The 19,408-nt window shown below is 42.3% G+C and overlaps 1 protein-coding gene across 3 annotated transcripts; it reads right to left on the bottom strand.

Annotated features, from left to right (window-relative positions):
• Positions 1-57: 57 nt before the first annotated feature.
• On the bottom strand, positions 58-4,917 carry LOC101343312 (HLA class II histocompatibility antigen, DM alpha chain). 3 transcript variants are annotated; one of them, XM_023725730.1, is made up of 5 exons: positions 4,509-4,917; positions 2,235-2,519; positions 1,319-1,597; positions 960-1,160; positions 59-556 (listed from the first exon to the last, which is right to left on the bottom strand). In XM_023725730.1, the coding sequence occupies exons 1-5, from the start codon at positions 4,594-4,596 to the stop codon at positions 552-554; spliced, it is 858 nt and encodes a 285-aa protein (XP_023581498.1). In that variant the 5' UTR covers positions 4,597-4,917; the 3' UTR covers positions 59-551. The 3 variants fall into 3 exon arrangements, with proteins under 3 accessions (XP_023581500.1, XP_023581498.1, XP_023581499.1); XM_023725731.1 differs by having other exon boundaries at positions 63-556; positions 960-1,085; positions 4,509-4,912; XM_023725732.1 differs by lacking the exon at positions 960-1,160 and having other exon boundaries at positions 58-556; positions 4,509-4,915.
• Positions 4,918-19,408: the final 14,491 nt, after the last annotated feature.

Below are 19,408 nucleotides of genomic sequence, written 5' to 3'. Positions count from 1 at the left end.
AAAGCAACCATTCTGTGAGCAAATTACCTGAAAATAACTATGCCTTTACTTCTCATATATTTTTCACAACTGATAGGAGTAAAAGCCCTCATGCTTAGGCCAGGGAACAGGAGCTTTGCTGAGGAGTTAGGGGTTTTCCCCACTTTCCTCCCTAATGAGGGGAAGCTGTGTTCAGGTCAAGGTATGTTGAATTTGAAATGACAACACACTCGAGTTGAGATATCCAGAAACAAATATCATCAGTTAAGAAAGAAGCCACATTGAGATTAATAAATGGGATTTATTGCCTTGAAGTGGGAAGGAATGTGATCATGATACTTGGGCCACTCTGTGCTCTCCTGGATGCTTGGCACAGGGACAGCAGAGGCCTCAGCTTGGAAACTTTTATACCCTGCTCCCCCTCGGCAGAGGAGTCCCAGGTTCCCGGGGTCCCGAGGTCCCATGGATTTCTGCTCTGAGAAAGAAAGATCCTGGGCAGCGGTGTGAGAAACCTGAGCACCCCTTGCTTGGATGGCCAAAGCTGTTAGCAATCAGGCTCTGGTCAGGAAGAATCAGTCTGAGGAGAGAGAGAGATGGAGGAAAGTCATCAGGGGGATCTGCTTCCTCCACAAAGGGCCCTGCCAGCCTGCAGCCTACCCCTATACAGGCGGTCTCTCTTTTTTCCCAAATCATCTGCAAAGACCTTTCCTACGGCTCCGCATATCTCTCCTCCGTTACTCAAAGATCCTAACCTCTACCACTCCTGTGACCTGCATATACTAACTGTGTGTGTGTATAACCAAGTCCCTAAATAGGAGGATGTGCCCCACAGTGCCCAATACAGACCTCCACACCCAATGGCATGAGGATCATTGTATGTCCTCCCCATGCCACACGATGATCCTGGTCACCCTACACATGTAGCATAGTGTCTAGCACCCATGGCTCATCCACCCCCTCCCAATGCCCTGATGTACCACCTGAGCAAGGCTTCTGGTAGTAGATGATGAGGACAGTGCCCACAATGATGCCCAGCACACCCAGGCCAAAGGCAATGCCACACAGCACATTCTCCAGAAGATCTGAGGGAAGAGCATTCTGAGGCACTGGAGAAAAAGGGGAGCAGGTCAGCTTGGAGGCATGGTTGAGGAGCCTTCCCCCCAGGGGAATGACATGAGCACCTGAGATGACAAAGAAGAAACTGAAGATTGAAAGATTGAGGTTGGCTCAGAGTTAGAAAGGACTAAACAGGCTCCAAGTAGAGAAAGAAGACCCCTCCCATGGGTCTATCACTTTTCTCCCCGCAAAAGAACCAGGCTTCCAGGGACAAGGGCCTCACCCCAAAAGGCAACTGCAGTGTAGCGGTCAATCTCATGAGTCACAATGCAGGAGTAAACGTCAGAGGGTTCAGGTGTGAAGTTTAAATAAGAAAAGGCCTGGAAAATGAGTCCATTAGTGGCTGAGACAAAAGTGGGGCTGACTCCTTCCACAGGGACCGAATGATGCTGCCAGTTCACCGACAATGTGGGTGGGAAGAGATTACTGACAAAACAGACCAGCGTGTTGGCCTTGCCATACTCCAGGGGCTTCATCGTGAACACCTCAGCAACAGGAAACCCTGGAGGGGATTGAGGTATGAAGAAAGAAGGTAGTAGTTTAGATGGTACCTTGTGTCATGTGGAGGGGAGGGCAGAGAAGGAGTCAGTGGGGATGGGCTTTTTGGAGGTGGAGATGAGCTGGGGCCCTGAGGAAGGTCTTCTTCCAGGGAAGAGCCAGAGCAGGACATAGAGGCAGAGCCAGATCCAGGCCACTCTGGACCCTGCCACTCTGACTTCTTGCCACACTTTCTGTCTAGACTTCATGTTGGCATCTAATTACACACTGCTTTCTCATTAAAATGCAGGCACATCATCAGAGACTTCCATTCTCCCCTCCCATCTTGCTGAGCACAGTAACACCAGTGCTAATATCAATTATGAATCATTATCAATCAGTGGGCATGAATTGGTCCCCATTGAATTCGTAAGTTCAATAAATAGCTTTGAATGCCTACTATGTGCTAGGCACTTGTCTTCTGCCCCACAACCAAAAACACAGGGTACAGACCATGCCTGGTGGAAGTATAAAGAACCAGAAAGCATCAGAGATGGGGAGCTGGTGTCAAGGGGAATAATTTTGTGTCTAGATTAATGAGGTTAAGACGGTCAGCACCCCCACCCTTCACCCCTACCTTTCACCCCCATCCCTGGCCTAACCTCTGGCCACTGGGATTTTCCCATCAAGTTGTGGGCCTATTTCCTGTATCATCATCTGGCAGAACTCTTTGTCAAAAGAAATGGCAGAGGCATCTCCCTGATCCTTGGCCCAGTCAGCAAATTCAGGCAGTCGAGGCACGCGGCTGTTCTGGGAAAAGTCGAAGGAGAAAAGCTGGTCCTTGTCATAGGCCTCAGAGAGTCCCAGGCTTGGAGTTCCGTTCTGGCAGTACACGGTGTGCAGGAACGTGTGGTTTTGCAAGCCATCCCGCCACACTGGGGTAGGAGCTGCAAACGAGATGGGGGAGGAGGGATGGCTCATGGAAGTAGCCACTTCCTTGTTTTTTAGCTTAGAAAACAGCAAGGCCTGCCTCAGGAAGGGGAGCAGAGGTAGGGGGATAAATGCCTCTTGTGTCTGTTATTTAGGCTCCTCCTCCGAGTGAGAGGGAAGAGGAAATTATGAGAAGAGGCACACAGGATCTCTCTAAACATCCCCTGCCCATAACAAGGGCAATTATTCTACTATCTAAAATCACAGATTCAGAGTCACCATGTTGGTTGTGTGGTTTGTGCACTGCACAAAGGCAACCAGCCAAGGAAGCAAGTGGAGGCTGAAATCTAGTCTGCACTCTGCTCACCAGGCATAGGGCTGAACTTCCCAAAGGGGATGTTGCTGTTGTTCGCTGCCATTGAGTCCGCCCTCAACTCATGGCCACCCCATGTGCAACAGGATCAGACTATTGTGATCCATAGGGTTTTTGTTGGCTGATTTTCAACAGTACATCACCAGGCTTTTCTTCCTAGTCTCTTAGTCCGGAAGCTCTGCTGAAACATGTTCAGCATCATAGCAACACACAAGCCTCCACTGACAGATGAGTGGTAACTACGCTTTAGGAGAATTGGTCGAGAATCAAACCTGGGTCTCCTGCATGAAAGGCGAGAATTCTACCACTGAACCACCACTGCCTTCCGCAAAGGGGATACCTTTGTCTACTTACATAAGGCCACCATATGGACTTGTGAAGGCCCTGGACAGATTCCCCGGTCTTAGAAGGGAGGAGAAAAGAATACTTATGGCATCCCCAAGCCATAAATGACACTGTCCCACTCTACCCCCTAGATATCACAGTACACTGGAAAACTAGTCTCCAGCCTTCTTTTTAGCCCTTTTCTTCTTCTTTTTTTTTTTTAGATTGTGGTTTAGGCAAAAGTTTACAGAGCAAATTAGTTTCTCATTAAACAGTTGATACACACATTGTTTTGTGACATTGGTTGCCAACCCCGTGACGTGTCAACACTCTCCCCTTCACCCCAGTTTCCCTGTTTTCATTTGTCCAGTTTTCCGTCCATTCCTGCCTTCTCGTATTTGCTTTCGGCTGGTATGTCCATTAGTCTCATATACATGATTGAACTATGAAGCACGGCCCTCACATGCGGTATTGTTGGCCCTATAAACCAAACCAAACCAAATTTGTTGCCATCGAGTCGATTTCGACTCATAGTAACCCTACAGACCTGTCTAATCTTTGGCTGAAGGGTGAACCTCAGGAGTGACTTCAGAACTAAGTTAAAAGGGTGTCCAGGGGCTCTTCAGTCCCTTTCATTGGCACCAGGTCTCTCTGAAAACGTCGTCCCTTATCTCAACCCCCAAAGCCTGGCAATGACAGGATTGGAGGAAGTGACCCTTTCCTAGCTAGAGGAAATAATCTCTTTTATTTGAAACCCCTGGCATTAATCCCCCCAGCCAGCAGGAAACCTTTTACCTAATGCTCCGAATAATAGACATTTAGAGTCTGAGGGATCTTTGAGATTATTCTTCCGTTCTGCCTCATCCTTTACAAACAAAGAAACTAAGTACAGTAAAGTTAAGAGACTTCAAGAATTACAAGTTGAGTTGTTGACAGAGTGCAAAGTAGAATACTGAGTAGAAACGTGGAAATAACATTTGCTTTGGTCAAATCCTCACTCTACTACTTTCCAACTGTGTGAACTTGAACAGGCTACTTAAAATCTTCGAGTCTCATTGTCTTCTTCATCTGTAAAGTGGACATTATAATTTCTGCTTTAAGAGATGGTCTTAAATGGAATAACATGTAAAGCACCTCTGACATTGTTTGCTATCCATTAAGAGTAGCTCTTTCCCAATTCTGCTATTGTTTCCACTACCCCATACTTCACACCACTTACAAAGCACAAGGCTCTTTTCAAATGTTCTGGGCTGGCTCCCTGGGCTCTAACCCCATCAAGATTGAAGTAAAGGGGGAGATACTGCCATACCTTCAGGGGCGGCCCAGGAGTGGGGCAGTAGCCATAGAAGTTGTAGCAGCTGTAGCAGCGCAGCTCCCTGGTTCTGCTCATGATCCATATCTTCACACCAGACAGCGGGCTCGGAGCTACCAACCCAGCAGACCCGGATCCCCAAACTTCCTCCCCAGAGGGTAGCCTTAGAGCACGCTGTCAGCTCACTCCCAATAGTTGCCCTTGTCCTTTTTTGTGTAAACCAATCACATGAGCGTACAGTTTAACATCATCAGTCGCTGGGGAAAGACCTGGGGCCAGCAACCTCCTGAAGACTTGGCTCTTTTACCTGGCCAGAGTGTGGTGTGTAACTGGGCTTGGTAGGCCAGTGGAGGAATGTCTGCCTCCTAGTGGGGTTCCCTCCTCAGTATCAAATTGCCAGCCTCAGCCTGCAACTGGACCAACAGGCTCTCCAAAGCAGTGCCGCCCAGTGGCAGAATTCTGCAGTGGGGGAGTTCATCTTCCCACAGCAATCCCCCAGGGCTCTTGGGACTCTCCCCTCCTCCTCTCTCCCTCCCTTCTGGAGCCCCTCTCCCATCCTCTTTCTCTGAAAGATTATTCCCCTTCAGGCGTGAGCTCTAATTCATTCTGTAGAAATAAATTGAAAATTATTAAGTGTTGGGTATTGGGCCCAGTGCTAGAAATACAAAGAAGAATAAGGCACATTCCTGACTTTAAAGGGTTCAAAGTCTACACAACAATTCAATCTATTCAAGTAAGAATGTGCTACATGTTTTGGAAGAATTTTATGGGGATGGGACAATAGGTGGAACATAATCAGGCTGGCTTCTAAGAGTCTCGAAGGAAAAGCAATTTGACCAGCAGATCAGTGAGGGAAGAAAGAAACATTCCAGGGCAAAGGGTAAGCAGATGTGCAAAGGTCAAAGGCATTCAGAGCCCCTTTGGAGACCCCTCTGTAGTTGGATGTGAATGTTGTAGAGACTGCTAGTGTGTCCTGTGTGGTAATTGGGGTGAGGAGGGTCAAGATGAGCTAGAAATTTAGGCAGGAGCCAGATCACATTGGCCTAGTACACCACAAGGAGAGTCTGGCTTTAACTTGGCAGATGATAGAGATGTTAAAACTAGAGCGTGACACAATCATTTTAGCATTTTAGAAAAAAAATGTTCTAATATTTCAAACAATGGATTGGAACTTGGAAAGAACTAAGGCAAAACTTCTGGTTAAGAGTCTATAGCATATTACATCAAAATAAAAAGTTGCACACACACACCACCATCTTGTAACAATATAGCAGTAATTCAGGTGAGAAATGATAAGGGTCTTAAGTCACGAACACAGGAGATAGAGAGGATAGAATATTTAGATGATTTCAAACCAAAAAAAAACAAACTCATTCCAAGGCTGTAAATCTTCACGGGAGCAGACTGCCACATCGTTCTCCCATGTAGTGGCTGGTGGGTTTGAACCACTGATAACCTTTCGGTCAGCAGTGGAGTGTTTTAGCCACTGTGCCACCAGGGCTATTTAGATGATTAGGAAGTATTATAGAATCAGTAGGATCTGACTACTGATTAGATGGGGGAAGGTGAGGAGATGGACGAGTCAAGGATAATACCGAAGTTTCTATCTAGCTCACGTGGCTGGGTAGTTGGTCAATGATGGACTTTATCAAAATAGAAGACAATGCCATAGGAGCAGGTTTGAAAACAAACAGAATGAGTTCAGTTTTTTACATGTTGAATTTACGATGCCAGTGTAACAGCCAGATGGAGCCTTCAGGAGGCAATGAGGTATATGGGTGAAAGTATGGGCTGAAGAGCCTAATTTGGGAGTCAGCAACATACATGTGGGAGTCATCAGCACAAATATTGAAGCAGAGACCAGGGATAAAACCAGCCAAGTAGACTGCGCAGAGGGAGCGGGAAGTGAACCAAGGATATAAGTCTACATGGGCTCAAACTCAAACCTCATACCAATTATCATCCAGGGTCCAGTCAGGAACACAGATCCATTCTAGGTATTTCAAACTGGGAATTTAATATAGAGAACTGGTTACAAAGTATGAAAAGGACAAGAAGTGCAAAAGGGAGGAGGCTAGCTGGAGGTGGAAATATGAAAGAGTGATATCTGGAAATCAAAAGATGCTATTACCTCTGGGCTGTAGTCCAGAAGTGTACACCTGCTGCTGCTGTGTGGGAGACAATGTCATAGTCAGTTCTGGATCTACTGAAAAGGTGCCACCTCCATCAAGGCTGGAATAATTGAGAAGGTACTTCCTCTGCCCAGGAGGCCAGAGTCCAGAATCACCTATTCTTGCTGCAGTTACGTATACTAGAAATGGCCAGCAATTGCTACACTGTTATAGCCTGAAGCTAGAAGCTTCTGGGTTTCTCCTGCCTTTTGATCTCCAGGAAATACACACCTTGCAGACTCCTAGGTCTAACTGTGCAGAACACAGCGTAGAATGGTGGGTGCGGCATTAACAGACAACAGATAATAACCAGTACACTGAAATACAACAATTTGTAAGAAGTTGGTGGCACTAGGAGCATCCAGAAAGCTAAGAGAATAACAAGGAGGGAGCAGATTTAGAAAAATAAAGAGAGGTGTTCCATGAAGGAGGGCAAGGTCAGCATTATCAAATGCTACTGAGAAGTCAAGGAAAGACTAGAAAGTGTCCTTGGATTTGGTAATTATGAGATGGTTGACAAATTTATTGAGAACAGTTTCTGTGTTGCAGTAGGAGTCAACTCCAGATTGCGGTGGGCTGAGAAGTAAGTGGGAGGTGAGGAAGAAACTGTCAGTGTCTATGCTTCAAGTTTGATAGAGAAGAGAAAAAGAAAGACAGAAGGGGTGGGGGAAGAGGCAGTGAGAAAGCTCTAATGTGCCAATTAAGTAAATTTGAGAAAGTAATCTACATGAATATGGTCCTTCAGTGTTTCGGAGACTGCCAAAATCTATACCTCTGTTTTATAAAGAAATACGAGCACCAAAATCAACCAAAAACAAACAAACTTATAACCTGAATATTATGAAACAGTAATGCATATATGTGTTTGTGTGTCTGTGTGTGTGTGGTGGAAGTGGGATGCCAGGGTAGGGGTTTGGAAGTTATTGTGCTACACTCCAAAAAACAGAACGTTTTCCCAGTATCCCAAACTTTGTGAACTAAACCATCAGTATTTCTGATGGTGGGGAGATTCAGGTCCCTTAGGAAAGTAGAAAGGAAATTTCTGACATCACCAGGACTGTCAGGGGAGATATATGGCACCCAATCACCTAGAGTTCTATACCGAGGTCGGCAAACTTTTTCTGTAAAAGGCTAGATAATAAATATTTTAGGCTTTGTGGGACACCCTATCTCTGTCATGAGTGCTCAACTGTAGCACAAAAGAGGCCACAGGCAACATGTAAATGAAAGAGCATGACTGTGTTTCTCGTTTCCTCCTAGTTTTTCCTCTTACTTCTCTGGTATGTCCTCAGTCTCCTTTGTGGACTCCTTTCTTTCAGCTACCCTTTAAATATTGGTGTTCCCTGGAGTTTTGTCCTCAGCCTTTTTTATTTATGGACACTGAAAGCTGAACTTTATATACTTTTCATGTATCACAAAATATTCTTCTTCTTTTGATTATTTTCAGCCATTTAAAAATATGAAAACCATTCTTAGCTCTGGAGCCATATGAAAACAGTTGGTGGGCTGGATTTTGCTCACAGGCTATAGTTTGCTGACTCCTGTGCTATGCATACGGTCAGAATTGGGACAGGGGACGCAAAGTTAATCCACTCTTTAAAGAAGAGCCCTTATTTATAGGAATGGTGATTGGTTAATGAACACATTGTGCCCTAGTTACAGCAGATTATTTGGAAGGAGGTCTGGGGGAAAACAGGAAAAGGACTTGGTGGTAGAGCTTAGGAACACGTGGAGCAGACACTGCAACTACTAAGGGACAAAGGAGAAAAGGAATAGGCAAAGGCATCCAAGTTTTCCACAGAGTGTAGGGTGTGGACAGGGCCAGAGTGAGAAATAGAACCACCTTTCACTAAGATTATGGTGAGGTGTGGTTAACTCTTTTCTCTCCCTTCTGTATTCTCAGCATAAATGATACATTTTGACATTTATAGCTACCCTTCCCTCTATGCAATCCATCTTCCTGTTAAGACCACCCCTCCACCCCCCATCTCCATACTAGATACCTTAGAAATACCCTCTAACCAGTTTGGGGAAGTAATAATCCTGGGCAAGATGAGCAAGGCAGCCAATTCTGCATCCCAGTTAACTCCTAGCCTAATTTGGTCATTAGATATGAGTATCTTTGAAAATAATAGCATAGCATCTGTAAATCCACTCGCCTCTCCCATCCCTTTCTAGTACTGCGCCATTTTTTTCCCCTCAGAGCCACACTTCTTGAAAGTCAGGGTAACCATGTGTCCACTTCCACTTGGCATTAAATCCTTAACTGTCAACAATGAAATTGTTCACCAATATCTTTGTGTTGCTAAATCAAATGGACCTTTTGCAGTCTCTGCAATATTTAACACTTTTGGCCATGCTTTCCTTCCTTAAATGGTCTTTTTTTTTTTTTGGCATCCCTAACAGCACCCTCTCCTTGCCTTTCCTCCCACTACTCCTGCTTCTCCTTCTTGGTCTCCCGTGGACTGCTTTCTTTCAGTTACCCTTTCGGTACTGGTGTTTCCTAGAGTTTTGTTCTCAACCTTTTGTCCTCTTACACTACATACCGCCCTGGATGGTCGCATTTACTCCTACATGCCTTCAGTTATCACCTATTTGCTAATGCCTTTAGATGCCTCCACTAGGATGTCCTGCAACAGCAGTTCTGAAAAGAAATAGTTTTAACAATACTATTTTAAGGATAGTATTCTTAAAAACAACATGTAAATTTCATGGTAGAAAATTTTTATATTAAAATTTATCTCAACATAAAATACACCACGAAGTGCATTTATATAGTATTTTTGATCATAATACGATTTATTATCCTTACCAGTTTTGGTTGCAAGGTATTTTAGTTGCAAGCAATAGAAACCAATTCTGGCTAACTTAAATTAAAAAGTTGAGGATTTACTAGAAGGATATTGAGCTAGCTCATGGAATCAAAATAATTGAATAAGCTAGCTTCAGAAAGGGTAGCTATAGATGCCTTAGCAGCAAGGGTTGAGTTACCATTTACATGCCTCATCTTCAAAGACTTCCAGCCTCTATCTTTCACTTTTTACATTGAGGAAAGACAATCTGACTGGCTCAGCTTGTATTAGGTGTGTATTTCCCAATCAAATTAGCTGTGGCCAGGTACAATATCATCTATGTACTAGAGTTATTCCCAGAGAAGAGGGAATCATCAAAAACCAAGCAACCACCTCAATACAGCTATCTTTAACATATGGCATAAATATGAGGTTAAATCTGTGTATTAATGCTCAGCCAGCATATCCTGATTGCCCAGATAATAAATGTCATCTATTTGATTGTTTCTGGTCTGTCACGTCTTGTCACAATTCAAATATATTCTGGTATGATTCAATGTTCATTTATTAAAAAAATAGTATATTCTACTCATTTTCTTTGGATCTATGACTAAAAGAAGGAAGTTGGGTAGTTTTTTTAATTTTACTATGAAAAATTTCACACATACACAGAACTAGAGAAGAATCTAACGAACCACCATGTATCCTCATGAGTTTCAACAGTTTTCAACATTCTAACATTCTTCCATTCTTGTTCATAGTTTTTTAAAAAATTTTTATTGTGCTTTAGATGAAGACATTTACAGAGCAAGTAAGTTTCTCATTAAATGATTAATACACATTGTTTTGTGACATTGGTTGCCAACCCCATGACGTGTTCAACACACTCCCCCTCTCGACCTTGAGTTTCCTATTACCAGCTTTCCTGTCTTCTCCGGCCTTCTTGTCCTTGCCCCTGGGCTGGTGTGCCCCTTTAGTCTCGTTTTGTTTTATGTCCTGTCAAATCTTTGGCTGAAAGGTGAACCTCTGGAGTGACTTCAGTACTGAGTTAAAAGGGTATCCAGGGGCCATACTCTAGGGGTTTCTTCAGCCTCTGTCAGGCCAGTAAGTCTGGTGTTTTTTTTTTTGTGAGTTAGAATTTTCTATATTTTTTTCTAGCTTTGTCCGGGACCCTTTATCACTTTTTTTTTTAATGGAGTATTTGAAAGCCAATTCTGTCATTTCATTCCATCTGTAAATACTTCTGAAGGTATTTGTAACAGTCATAACCTTTCTTTTTAATGTTTATTTTTGGTGAAAATATACACAGCAAAACTTACATTCATTCAACAATTTCTACATGTACAGTTCAATGACATTGGTTACATTCTTCACGTTGTGTCACCATTCTCACTATCTCGACTCATATTGTTTCACAACCATTAATTTAAGATTAACTACCTCCTAAACTTCTCATCTATGCTTTACAATTGTCAATTGATCTCACATTGCTAAATCTTTTAAAGGGGCACAATGTAATAACCTTTCTTTTAACATAACCACAATACCATCATCACAATCAACAAAATTAAAAACAATTGCCTGATTTCATTTAACCCAATCTGTGTTCACTGTCCCCCAATTGTCTCAAAAATTGTCTAAGAGAGTTTTAAATGAAAAGCAGTGTCTCATGGTTTTCAAACTGTACCTTCATTTAAAAAAAAGGTAGGTGAGTTTTCTACTTTATATCTTATAAACCACTGTTACTGTAATGAATTCTAATGAAACATTCTATTGGCAAAAAAGTTGAGGACTTGCTAACTAAAACACATCTCCATCTCAAGATTTACAAAACTAACTCATCACCTGTATTTAATACAGTAAATAACCTGACTGTCCAGCCAATCACCTGAGCTATAAATGTGGGAGTCATCCTTGACAACTCCGTCTTCCTCAAACATTCCCATCCAATTGTTTACCAAGTCCTATCAATTCTACCTTTTGAGTATCTCTTGAATTTGTCCTCCCTTTTCTTTCCATTTCCACTGTCCAGTCCTTCATTGGTTTGTTCATTTCTTCCTGGATTACTGCAACTCTCTTATGATTGGTCTGTTTCTGATCTTATTCTTATTTTCCACAGAGCTGCCAAAGGCATCTTTTATTCATATTTGATCATATACTTTTGCATAAAATCTTTCAACGCTTCTCTATAATCTGCTTCCTTGTCAAGATCTTTAATGACCTGGACCCTACTTACGTACTTCTGTATGTCCTTTGACAAGAAATCTCACCTCCCTCAGGAAGTCTTCTTAAAACTCAGTCAAGATTAGTAGCCTCTTCAGTATGTTTCCATAGCACCCTGTGCCAGCCATTACCATCATTTTTATTGTATTATTTTCTTCTGTTTGTGTCTGCTCCACTGTTAACCTCACCCCCACTGTAACGTCCCTAAGGGACTGTGTCCAATTCATTTGTGTATGTATGTGTGAAATATACACAACAAAAGCATACTAATTCAACAATTTTTACATGTACTCTGGTTCATTGACAATGGTTACATACTTCACATTGTGTCACCATTCTCCCTACCTCTGCCCATATTGTTTCCCTACTTACATTCTCCAGCCCTTAAAAGTTCTCATCTGTGTTTTAGAGTTACTGTTATCCATTTAATCTCATATGGATAATTCTTTAAAATTAGAGTGCAATACTCAAGATGAACATTATTTATTAAATGAGCTAAATAGTTGTTTTAAGATGACTTCATGGGATAGTTTTGGTTCAAGTATTAAAAGTTGTTTCCAGGCAATACATTTGGGAATTCCTCTAGTCTCAAGGTATCCAGTAAGTCTGGTTTCCAATAAGAATTTGAAGTTTTGTTCCACAATTCTTCCTACTTTTGATGAAGATCCAACTATTGGGTCCTTGATCAAAAAGTTCAGTAATGGTAGCTGGGCACCATCAATTTCTTCCTGGTCTCATGGCAAAGGAGTGTCCAATTCATTTTTTATATTCCCACCAAGACTTACCAAGAAGTGACTGCTCATTGAATGAATGAATGGGCTGCCAGTCACTGAAGATGCTTAAACTGAGACTGGAAGAGCCTTCAGGCATGAGTGATAGACTCACCCCTTCTAACAGTTATTTCAACAATAAATCTTATTAGGCATGTCTATGAACCACTCTACAAACATTTTCACCTCACTGCCTTCCCAATGGAGTCCCTGGGTGGTGCAAACAGCATGCTCAGCTGCTAACTAAAAGGTTGGAGGTTCAAGTCCATCCCAGGTGCCTTGGAAGAAAGGCCTGGCAATCTACTCTGCTTCCAAAAAATCAGCCATCGAAAACCCTGTGGAGCACAGTTCTACTCTAAAACACATGGGGTGGGTACCACCAGTCAGAATTGACTCAATGGCAACTGGTTCTTTTGTTGGCTTTCCCAGTGTACTACTTTTGTACCTACTCTTCCCATTCTATTCTAGATCGTTCCCAAGCTCCTTGTCAACTACCACTTTCTTTCTACTTCATGCCACCTCCTACTTCAGAGTAAACCTAGCCATCTGGCGCCCACATTCACAGTTCTGTACATCTCTTCATATGCATATTCATCCTTCCCTTTGGCTACATTATTATGATGTAGTAACTCTCACAACTACTCTACAGGGTTGGGATTTATTAACCCCTTTATATAAACAACAAAATTGCAGCTCAAAGAGGTTCACTTATTTATTTAGCAAATATTTATTGATCACTCTCCATATACCTGACATTATGCTGAGCATCTGACACCTACAATTATGAAATTTACAGTCTAATGAAAATAAAGAGACATTAAACAAGTAAATATACAAATCCACAAAAACAAGTTGTAAAAGGTACTAAAAAGGAAAAGGCGTAAGATCCATCAGAGAGTCAACTGGAGTGGGGAGCCTGGTGATAATGAGATCTGAAAAGTGAGTAGGAGATGGAAGAGTGGAAAGAAGAGTGCTCCACAAGAGGAAAAAGAATGTGTAAGGCCCTGAGGCAGCCAAGGGTCTGGCTCCTTCAAGAAACTAAAGGAAGACAAGCGTGGCTGGAGCATAATTAGTGAGTGGGAAAGGACAGCAGATGAGGCAGAGGCAGGCAGAAGCAACACCATGGGGGACTTTGTGGACCATAGTAAGAAGTCTGGGTTCTCTTCTAAGAGAAGAGTTCTGATGCTGCAACTCCTTAATTCCTTCTCAAGTGTGAATGCATGCTAAGGCTCCTAACTGGACTATCTCCAGTTTCTCTGGAGCCAATCCATGGTGCACACTGTTGCTCAATTTATCAGCTTAAAAAGGCAGCTCTTACTTCCCCTCTCAAAAACCATAAATAGCTCCCTCCCTCTTACTATGTTCAGTCTGAATTTCTTGACCTAGGTTTTCAAGTCCTCCATACTTTGGTTTCTATCCTCAGATTACAGAAACTGCTCTCCAATATCAGTTTGACCTCCAATTACCAACCGAGTGAGTTTTTATCCCTCCTTTATTCTCTCACACCAATCTGTAGGATCTTACTTCCCCATTCAATCAGAGCAGGGGTTCTTAACCTGTAGTTCACAGACCGCAGAATTCAGGGGTCCATGAACTTGTATGGAATAAAAATAAAAGTCATCTTTATTTTCAATAACCTCTAACTGAAATTTAACTTTTCCTTCAATTAGGAACGTAGAGAACAAATCTTTGTAGTATTAGCAGTACCTGTGATGTTGTTATCAATAGAAACCACCATCAATTAATATTTTCATATCACATTATAGTTGTTACAGACATCTCAAAATATCTCTATTTTTAAATTATGGGAGTTATTAGAATTGACAAGAAATCATGTTATTTAATGTATAATAAATACATGTATTGCATTAATAAACACATATTGCTAGTTCACGAATTTCTTTCCTTTAAATATTTTATACTTTATGCATTTTCAATTATTCTGAGACAGGATCCATATGCTTCATAGAAACTGCTCTCCAATATCCATTTGACCTCAATTACCAACACAGAGTTTTTTTTTTTATCCCTTCTTTATTCTCTCACACCTATCTGTAGGATCTTACATCCCCATTCAATCAGAGCAGGGCTTCTTAAAAACAAACAAACAAACAAAAAGCTTAAAAATTCCAATACAGGAGAAACTATCACAACTTGTACAAGGAAAGGTCATGGAAGCCCCATAGACACATCCAAACTCCCTGAGGGACTGAATTGCTGGGCAGAGGGCTCTGGGGACCATGGTCTCGGGGAACATCTAGCTCAATTGGCATGACACAGCTTATAAAGACAATGCTCTACATTCTACCTTGGTGAGTAGTGTCTGGGGTCTTAAAAGCCTGTGAGCGGCCATCTAAGACACTCCACTGATCTCATCCCTTCGGGAGCAAGGGAGAATGAAGAGAACAGCATACAAGGAAAAGATTAGTCCAAAGGACTAATTATCCACAGCTACCAAGGCCTCCACCGGACTGAGTCCAGTACAGCTAGATGGTGCACGGCTACTACCACTGACTGCTCTGACCAGGATCACAGCAGAGGGTTCTGGACAGAGCTGGAGAAGGATGTAGAGCATAATTCTAACTCACAAAAAAAGACCAGATTTACTGGCCTAAAGGAGACTGGAGAAGCCCCGAGAATATGGCCCGCAGACACCCTTTTAGCTCAGTGGTGAAGTTACCTCCGAGGTTCACGGTTCAGCCTGGGAGTGGACAGCCCCGTAAAACCAAATGAGACTAACGAGGTACAGGAGTCCAGTGACAAGGGCCAGAAAGCAGAAGGGGACAAGGAAGCTGGTGATAGGGAACCCAAGGCTGAGTAAAGATATTGTGGATGTGTTGTGAGATTGTTAACCATTGTCACAGGGCAACACTTGTAGTAACTGTTAAATGAGAAACTACTTCGTTCTGTAAGCCTTCATCTTAAATGAGAATAACAGCACAATTCAAAGAGCGTAGTCAATGTCACTGAACTGTGCATGTAGAAATTTTTGAAATGGTGTATCTTTGGCTATGTGTATTTTCACCAAAAAAAAAAAAAAAAAAAGGTTGAGAAGTTAGAGGGTTGATATGTTGTGGGGTTGTTAACCAATGTTATAAAACAACATGTGTACTTCTGTTTCATGAGAAACTATTTGTTCTGTAAGCCTTCACCCGAAGTACAATAAAAAATAAATATATAAATAAATAAAACAGTACAAGAAAAAAAAAAAAGCTTAAAAATTCCTGATTTAGTCATTCATTCAACAAACATGAAGCCCTCACTGGAATTCTCTCTTGTTCTGACTTCCTCACATTATGTTGCTCTAATTCTCCTTGTTTGATGCTCTTCCATTAGTTCCACTTCCTATTCTTGCCCCTGCAAGAGGATTTAACTCAAAGCTCAATCCTTGACCCTCAACTAAATTGTTTTATACATTCTCCCTTATAAATCTCACCTACTGTCTTAGTCGTCTTGTGCTGCTATAACAGAAATACCACAAGTGGATGGCTTTAACAAATAGAAATTTATCTTCTCACAGTCTAGTAGGCCAGAAGTCCAAATTCAGGGTGCCGGCTCCAGGGTAAGGCTTTCTCTATCGGCTCTGGAGGAAGGTCCTTGTCATCAGTCTTCTCTTGGTCTGGGAGCATCTCAGCAAGAGACCTCAGGTCCAAAGAACACCCTCTGCTCCTAGCGCTGCTTTCTTGGTGGTGCGAAGTTCCCCTATCTCTCTGCTCACTTCTCTTTTATATCTCAAAAGAGATTGGCTTAAAACCATTATCTAATCCTATAGGCCTCATCAATACAACTGTCAATAATCCACCTTATTACATCATAGTGATGTTTACAACACACAGGGAAATCACATCAAATGACAAAATGGTAGACAATCATAAAATACTGGGAATCATGACCTAGCAAAGTTGACAGATATTTTGGGGGTACACAATTCAATCCATGACACCTACCTTCATGGCTGGTTCAAATATAACCTCACAAGACGACTCCCAAATCTACCTCTCCTAATCCTTTTCTTCCCAACTACATGCTGCGCCCCTAGCAACCAGGATAACAAATCATCCAGAGATAGTCTGCTTGGGTTCATATTCCAGTTCTGCCACTTACCAAAAGTGTGCCCCAGGTAAATTAATTAAAATATCCTGCCTCATTTGAAACATAGGAGTGATAATACTGGTATCCAACTTACATGGTTGTTCTAAGGATTAAAAGAATACATGTAAAACATAATAGTGCTAGACACATTTTAAGTATTCAAAAAATGTTAGCTATCACCAATTTCCTCTTCTTCCAAACCCTGGTGTTTTTGTTTGATGTTTATTAACAGGTACACTGGGGATACGAAGCTTAGAGTCCCCATCTAATGACAATTCTGATGAAATCATTGCTCAGAAACTCTCAGTGGCTCCCCACCAAGTCCAAACTTAACAACACTGGAAACCATAACATGGCCTCCACAAATGAATTTACCTTCCAATCTTCTCTCCCTCTGCTCTACTTCTTGTAGCTTATATTCTGACTAGAGTAGACTGCACTGCTTTCGTGAAAATGACCTATGCTGTTTTGCTTCCATCTTTCTTCACACCATTCCAGTGTCTCAACCAAGTACCTGAGAGCTGTGATTTTGTCTGTGATTACTTCCCCATTACTATGCATGGTGTCCCCATGTGGCTATACAATCTTATGTAAGTCACATACTTAGTCAAGCACCAATTTCCTTCAACATACATTGTGTGAGCACTTTGTATTGGCCAAGTACTGTGCCAGGAGCAGGGGATATTAAAAAAAAAAAACAAACAACAACAACAAAAAAAAAGTGGCTCAGCTATCAAGGAGATCAAAGTCTAGTAGGGAAAAGAAACATGGAATCACATACATGCCATTTACTGTGAAACGTGCAATCTTATGAGGTAGGGACACCAAGGAAAGAGAGTCAGCTCAATTTGGGAGGTAAGAGAAGCCTTTTCAGAGATGTTAGTAGTTAGGCTTAGATGGTGTCATGGTTTGAATTGTGTCCCCCCAAAAGATGTGTATCAATTTGGCTAGGCCATGATTCCTAGTATTGTGATTGTCCACCATTTTGTCATCTGATGTGATTTTCCTATGTGTTGTAAATCCTATGTCTATGATGTTAATGAGGTTGAATAGGTGGCAGTTATGTTAATGAGGCAGGGCTCAATCTACAAGATTGGATTGTGTCTTGAGTCAATCTCTTTTGAGACATAAAAGAGAAAAGCGAGCAGAGACGGGGGCCTCACACCACTGAGAAAGCAGTGCTGGGAGCAGAGCACATCATTTGGACCCAGGGTTCCTGTACAGAGAAGCTCCTAGTCAAGGGGAAGACTGATGACAAGGACCTTCCTCCAGAGCCGACAGAGACAGAAAGCCTTCCTCTAGACGTGACACCCTGAATTTGGACTTCTAGCCTACTAGATTATGAGAAAATAAACTTCTCTTTGTTAAAGCCATCCATTTGTGGTATTTCTGTTATAGCAACACTAGATAACTAAGACAGAATTTGGTACCGGGAGTCAGGTGCTGCTCTAACAGATACCTAAAACGTGCGAGTGGTTTTGAAACTGTGAATGGATAGAAGGATCAGAAGGAAGTGAGGAGAACTGTTAATGCTGGATAAGGCAAAGATAGTGAGAAACAGCAACAGAGGACTTCCCACAGCAGAACCAGGAGACCAGCGAGACAGGGCTCTGGAGCCAACCCACGGAGCAAGAGAGCTGAGTGCCTGTGCACAGGAGGCTTCCTGGTGGAGTAGGGTGCCTCCAAGCACTTATCAGTGGAGCTAGGCTTGCTGACCCTTGGAGCAAGAGAGCTGAGTGCCTTTTGGACAAAGTTTACTGGCAGAGTAGGGTGCCTCCAGTAACTAACCACATGGGGCTATGGAGAACATGAAATGTGGCTAGTGCAACTGAAGAACTGAATTTAAAATTTTAATATTTAAAAAACATGTGACTAATGGCTACCATATTGGGCAAAGCAGCTCTAAAACCCAAACCAAAGAGAGGAAAATCAGTTAGGAAGCTATTATCTTTACGGAAGCAGACTGCTACATCTTTCTCCCATGGAGTGGCTGGTGAGTTCGAACTGCAACCTTCTGGTTAGCAGCTGAGCACTTTAACCACTGGGCCACCAGGGCTCCTTGTACTAGGACTACAACAGTGTGATTCAATAGACATTTAAGAGCTAAAAATCATTAAGTCTGGTACACATGAAACTGTGAGGAAAAAAATCAAGAATGGGCTCCCAGATTCCAGGCTTTGTGACTGAATAGGTAGCCATTAGCCAGGATAGTACACGAGGAGCAGGTCTAGAGTGCATATAGAAAGCAGCAATTCTGAACATACTGAAGTGTCTTAGGGTTATCTAAGCAGGAATATTTAATAGCAAGTTTACCTCAGGAGGACTGTCTGAACTAAAGACAATGATTCGAGAGACTCTGAGCCACTGAGTGATATCACCTAGGAAAAAAACCCCAAAACCAAACTCGATGCCATAAAGTCGACTGACTCACAGCAACCCTATAGGACAGAAAAGAACTGCCCATAGAGTTTCCACAGAGAGGCTGGTGGATTCGAAGTGCTGACCTTTTGGTTAGCAGCAGAACTCTTAACCAATGCACCACCAGGGCTTCCTACCTAGAAAAGATGAACAAAATCAGTAGACTGAAGCAAAATCTTGACAAATAAAACATATAAGGGAGAGGCTAAGGAAGAAGAGTCCACAGAGGAGATTGGGAAGGAAGAAGAGTTAAGAGGAAAAACAAACAAACAAAAAAAAGTTGAGACTAGCTACAAAAATCAAAGGTACAGAGAAATTTATGAAGGAGAGTAAATGATTCAGAGGTCAAATAAGTTAAGAAGTGAAAAGTGCTTCCTGACTTTGCCAATTAGGTCTTTGGTGATATCTGCCAGAACAGTTTCAGTGGTGGG

Source organism: Trichechus manatus, unplaced genomic scaffold (assembly GCF_000243295.1).
Source record: "Trichechus manatus latirostris isolate Lorelei unplaced genomic scaffold, TriManLat1.0 scaffold00382, whole genome shotgun sequence".
NCBI classification, from domain to species: domain Eukaryota; kingdom Metazoa; phylum Chordata; class Mammalia; order Sirenia; family Trichechidae; genus Trichechus; species Trichechus manatus.
This window is presented reverse-complemented; position numbering and strand designations above follow the sequence as displayed.

What these genes read in the sequence shown, in the direction of transcription:
- LOC101343312 (XM_023725730.1), bottom strand. Translation starts at nt 4,596, where the DNA reads ATGGATCATGAGCAGAACCAGGGAGCTGCGCTGCTACAGCTGCTACAA. An exon ending in CTCCTGGGCCGCCCCTGAAG is followed by an intron (nt 2,520 to 4,508) that starts GTATGGCAGTAT and finishes TCTCGTTTGCAG; the next exon opens with CTCCTACCCCAGTGTGGCGG. An exon ending in GAAAATCCCAGTGGCCAGAG is followed by an intron (nt 1,598 to 2,234) that starts GTTAGGCCAGGG and finishes AATCCCCTCCAG; the next exon opens with GGTTTCCTGTTGCTGAGGTG.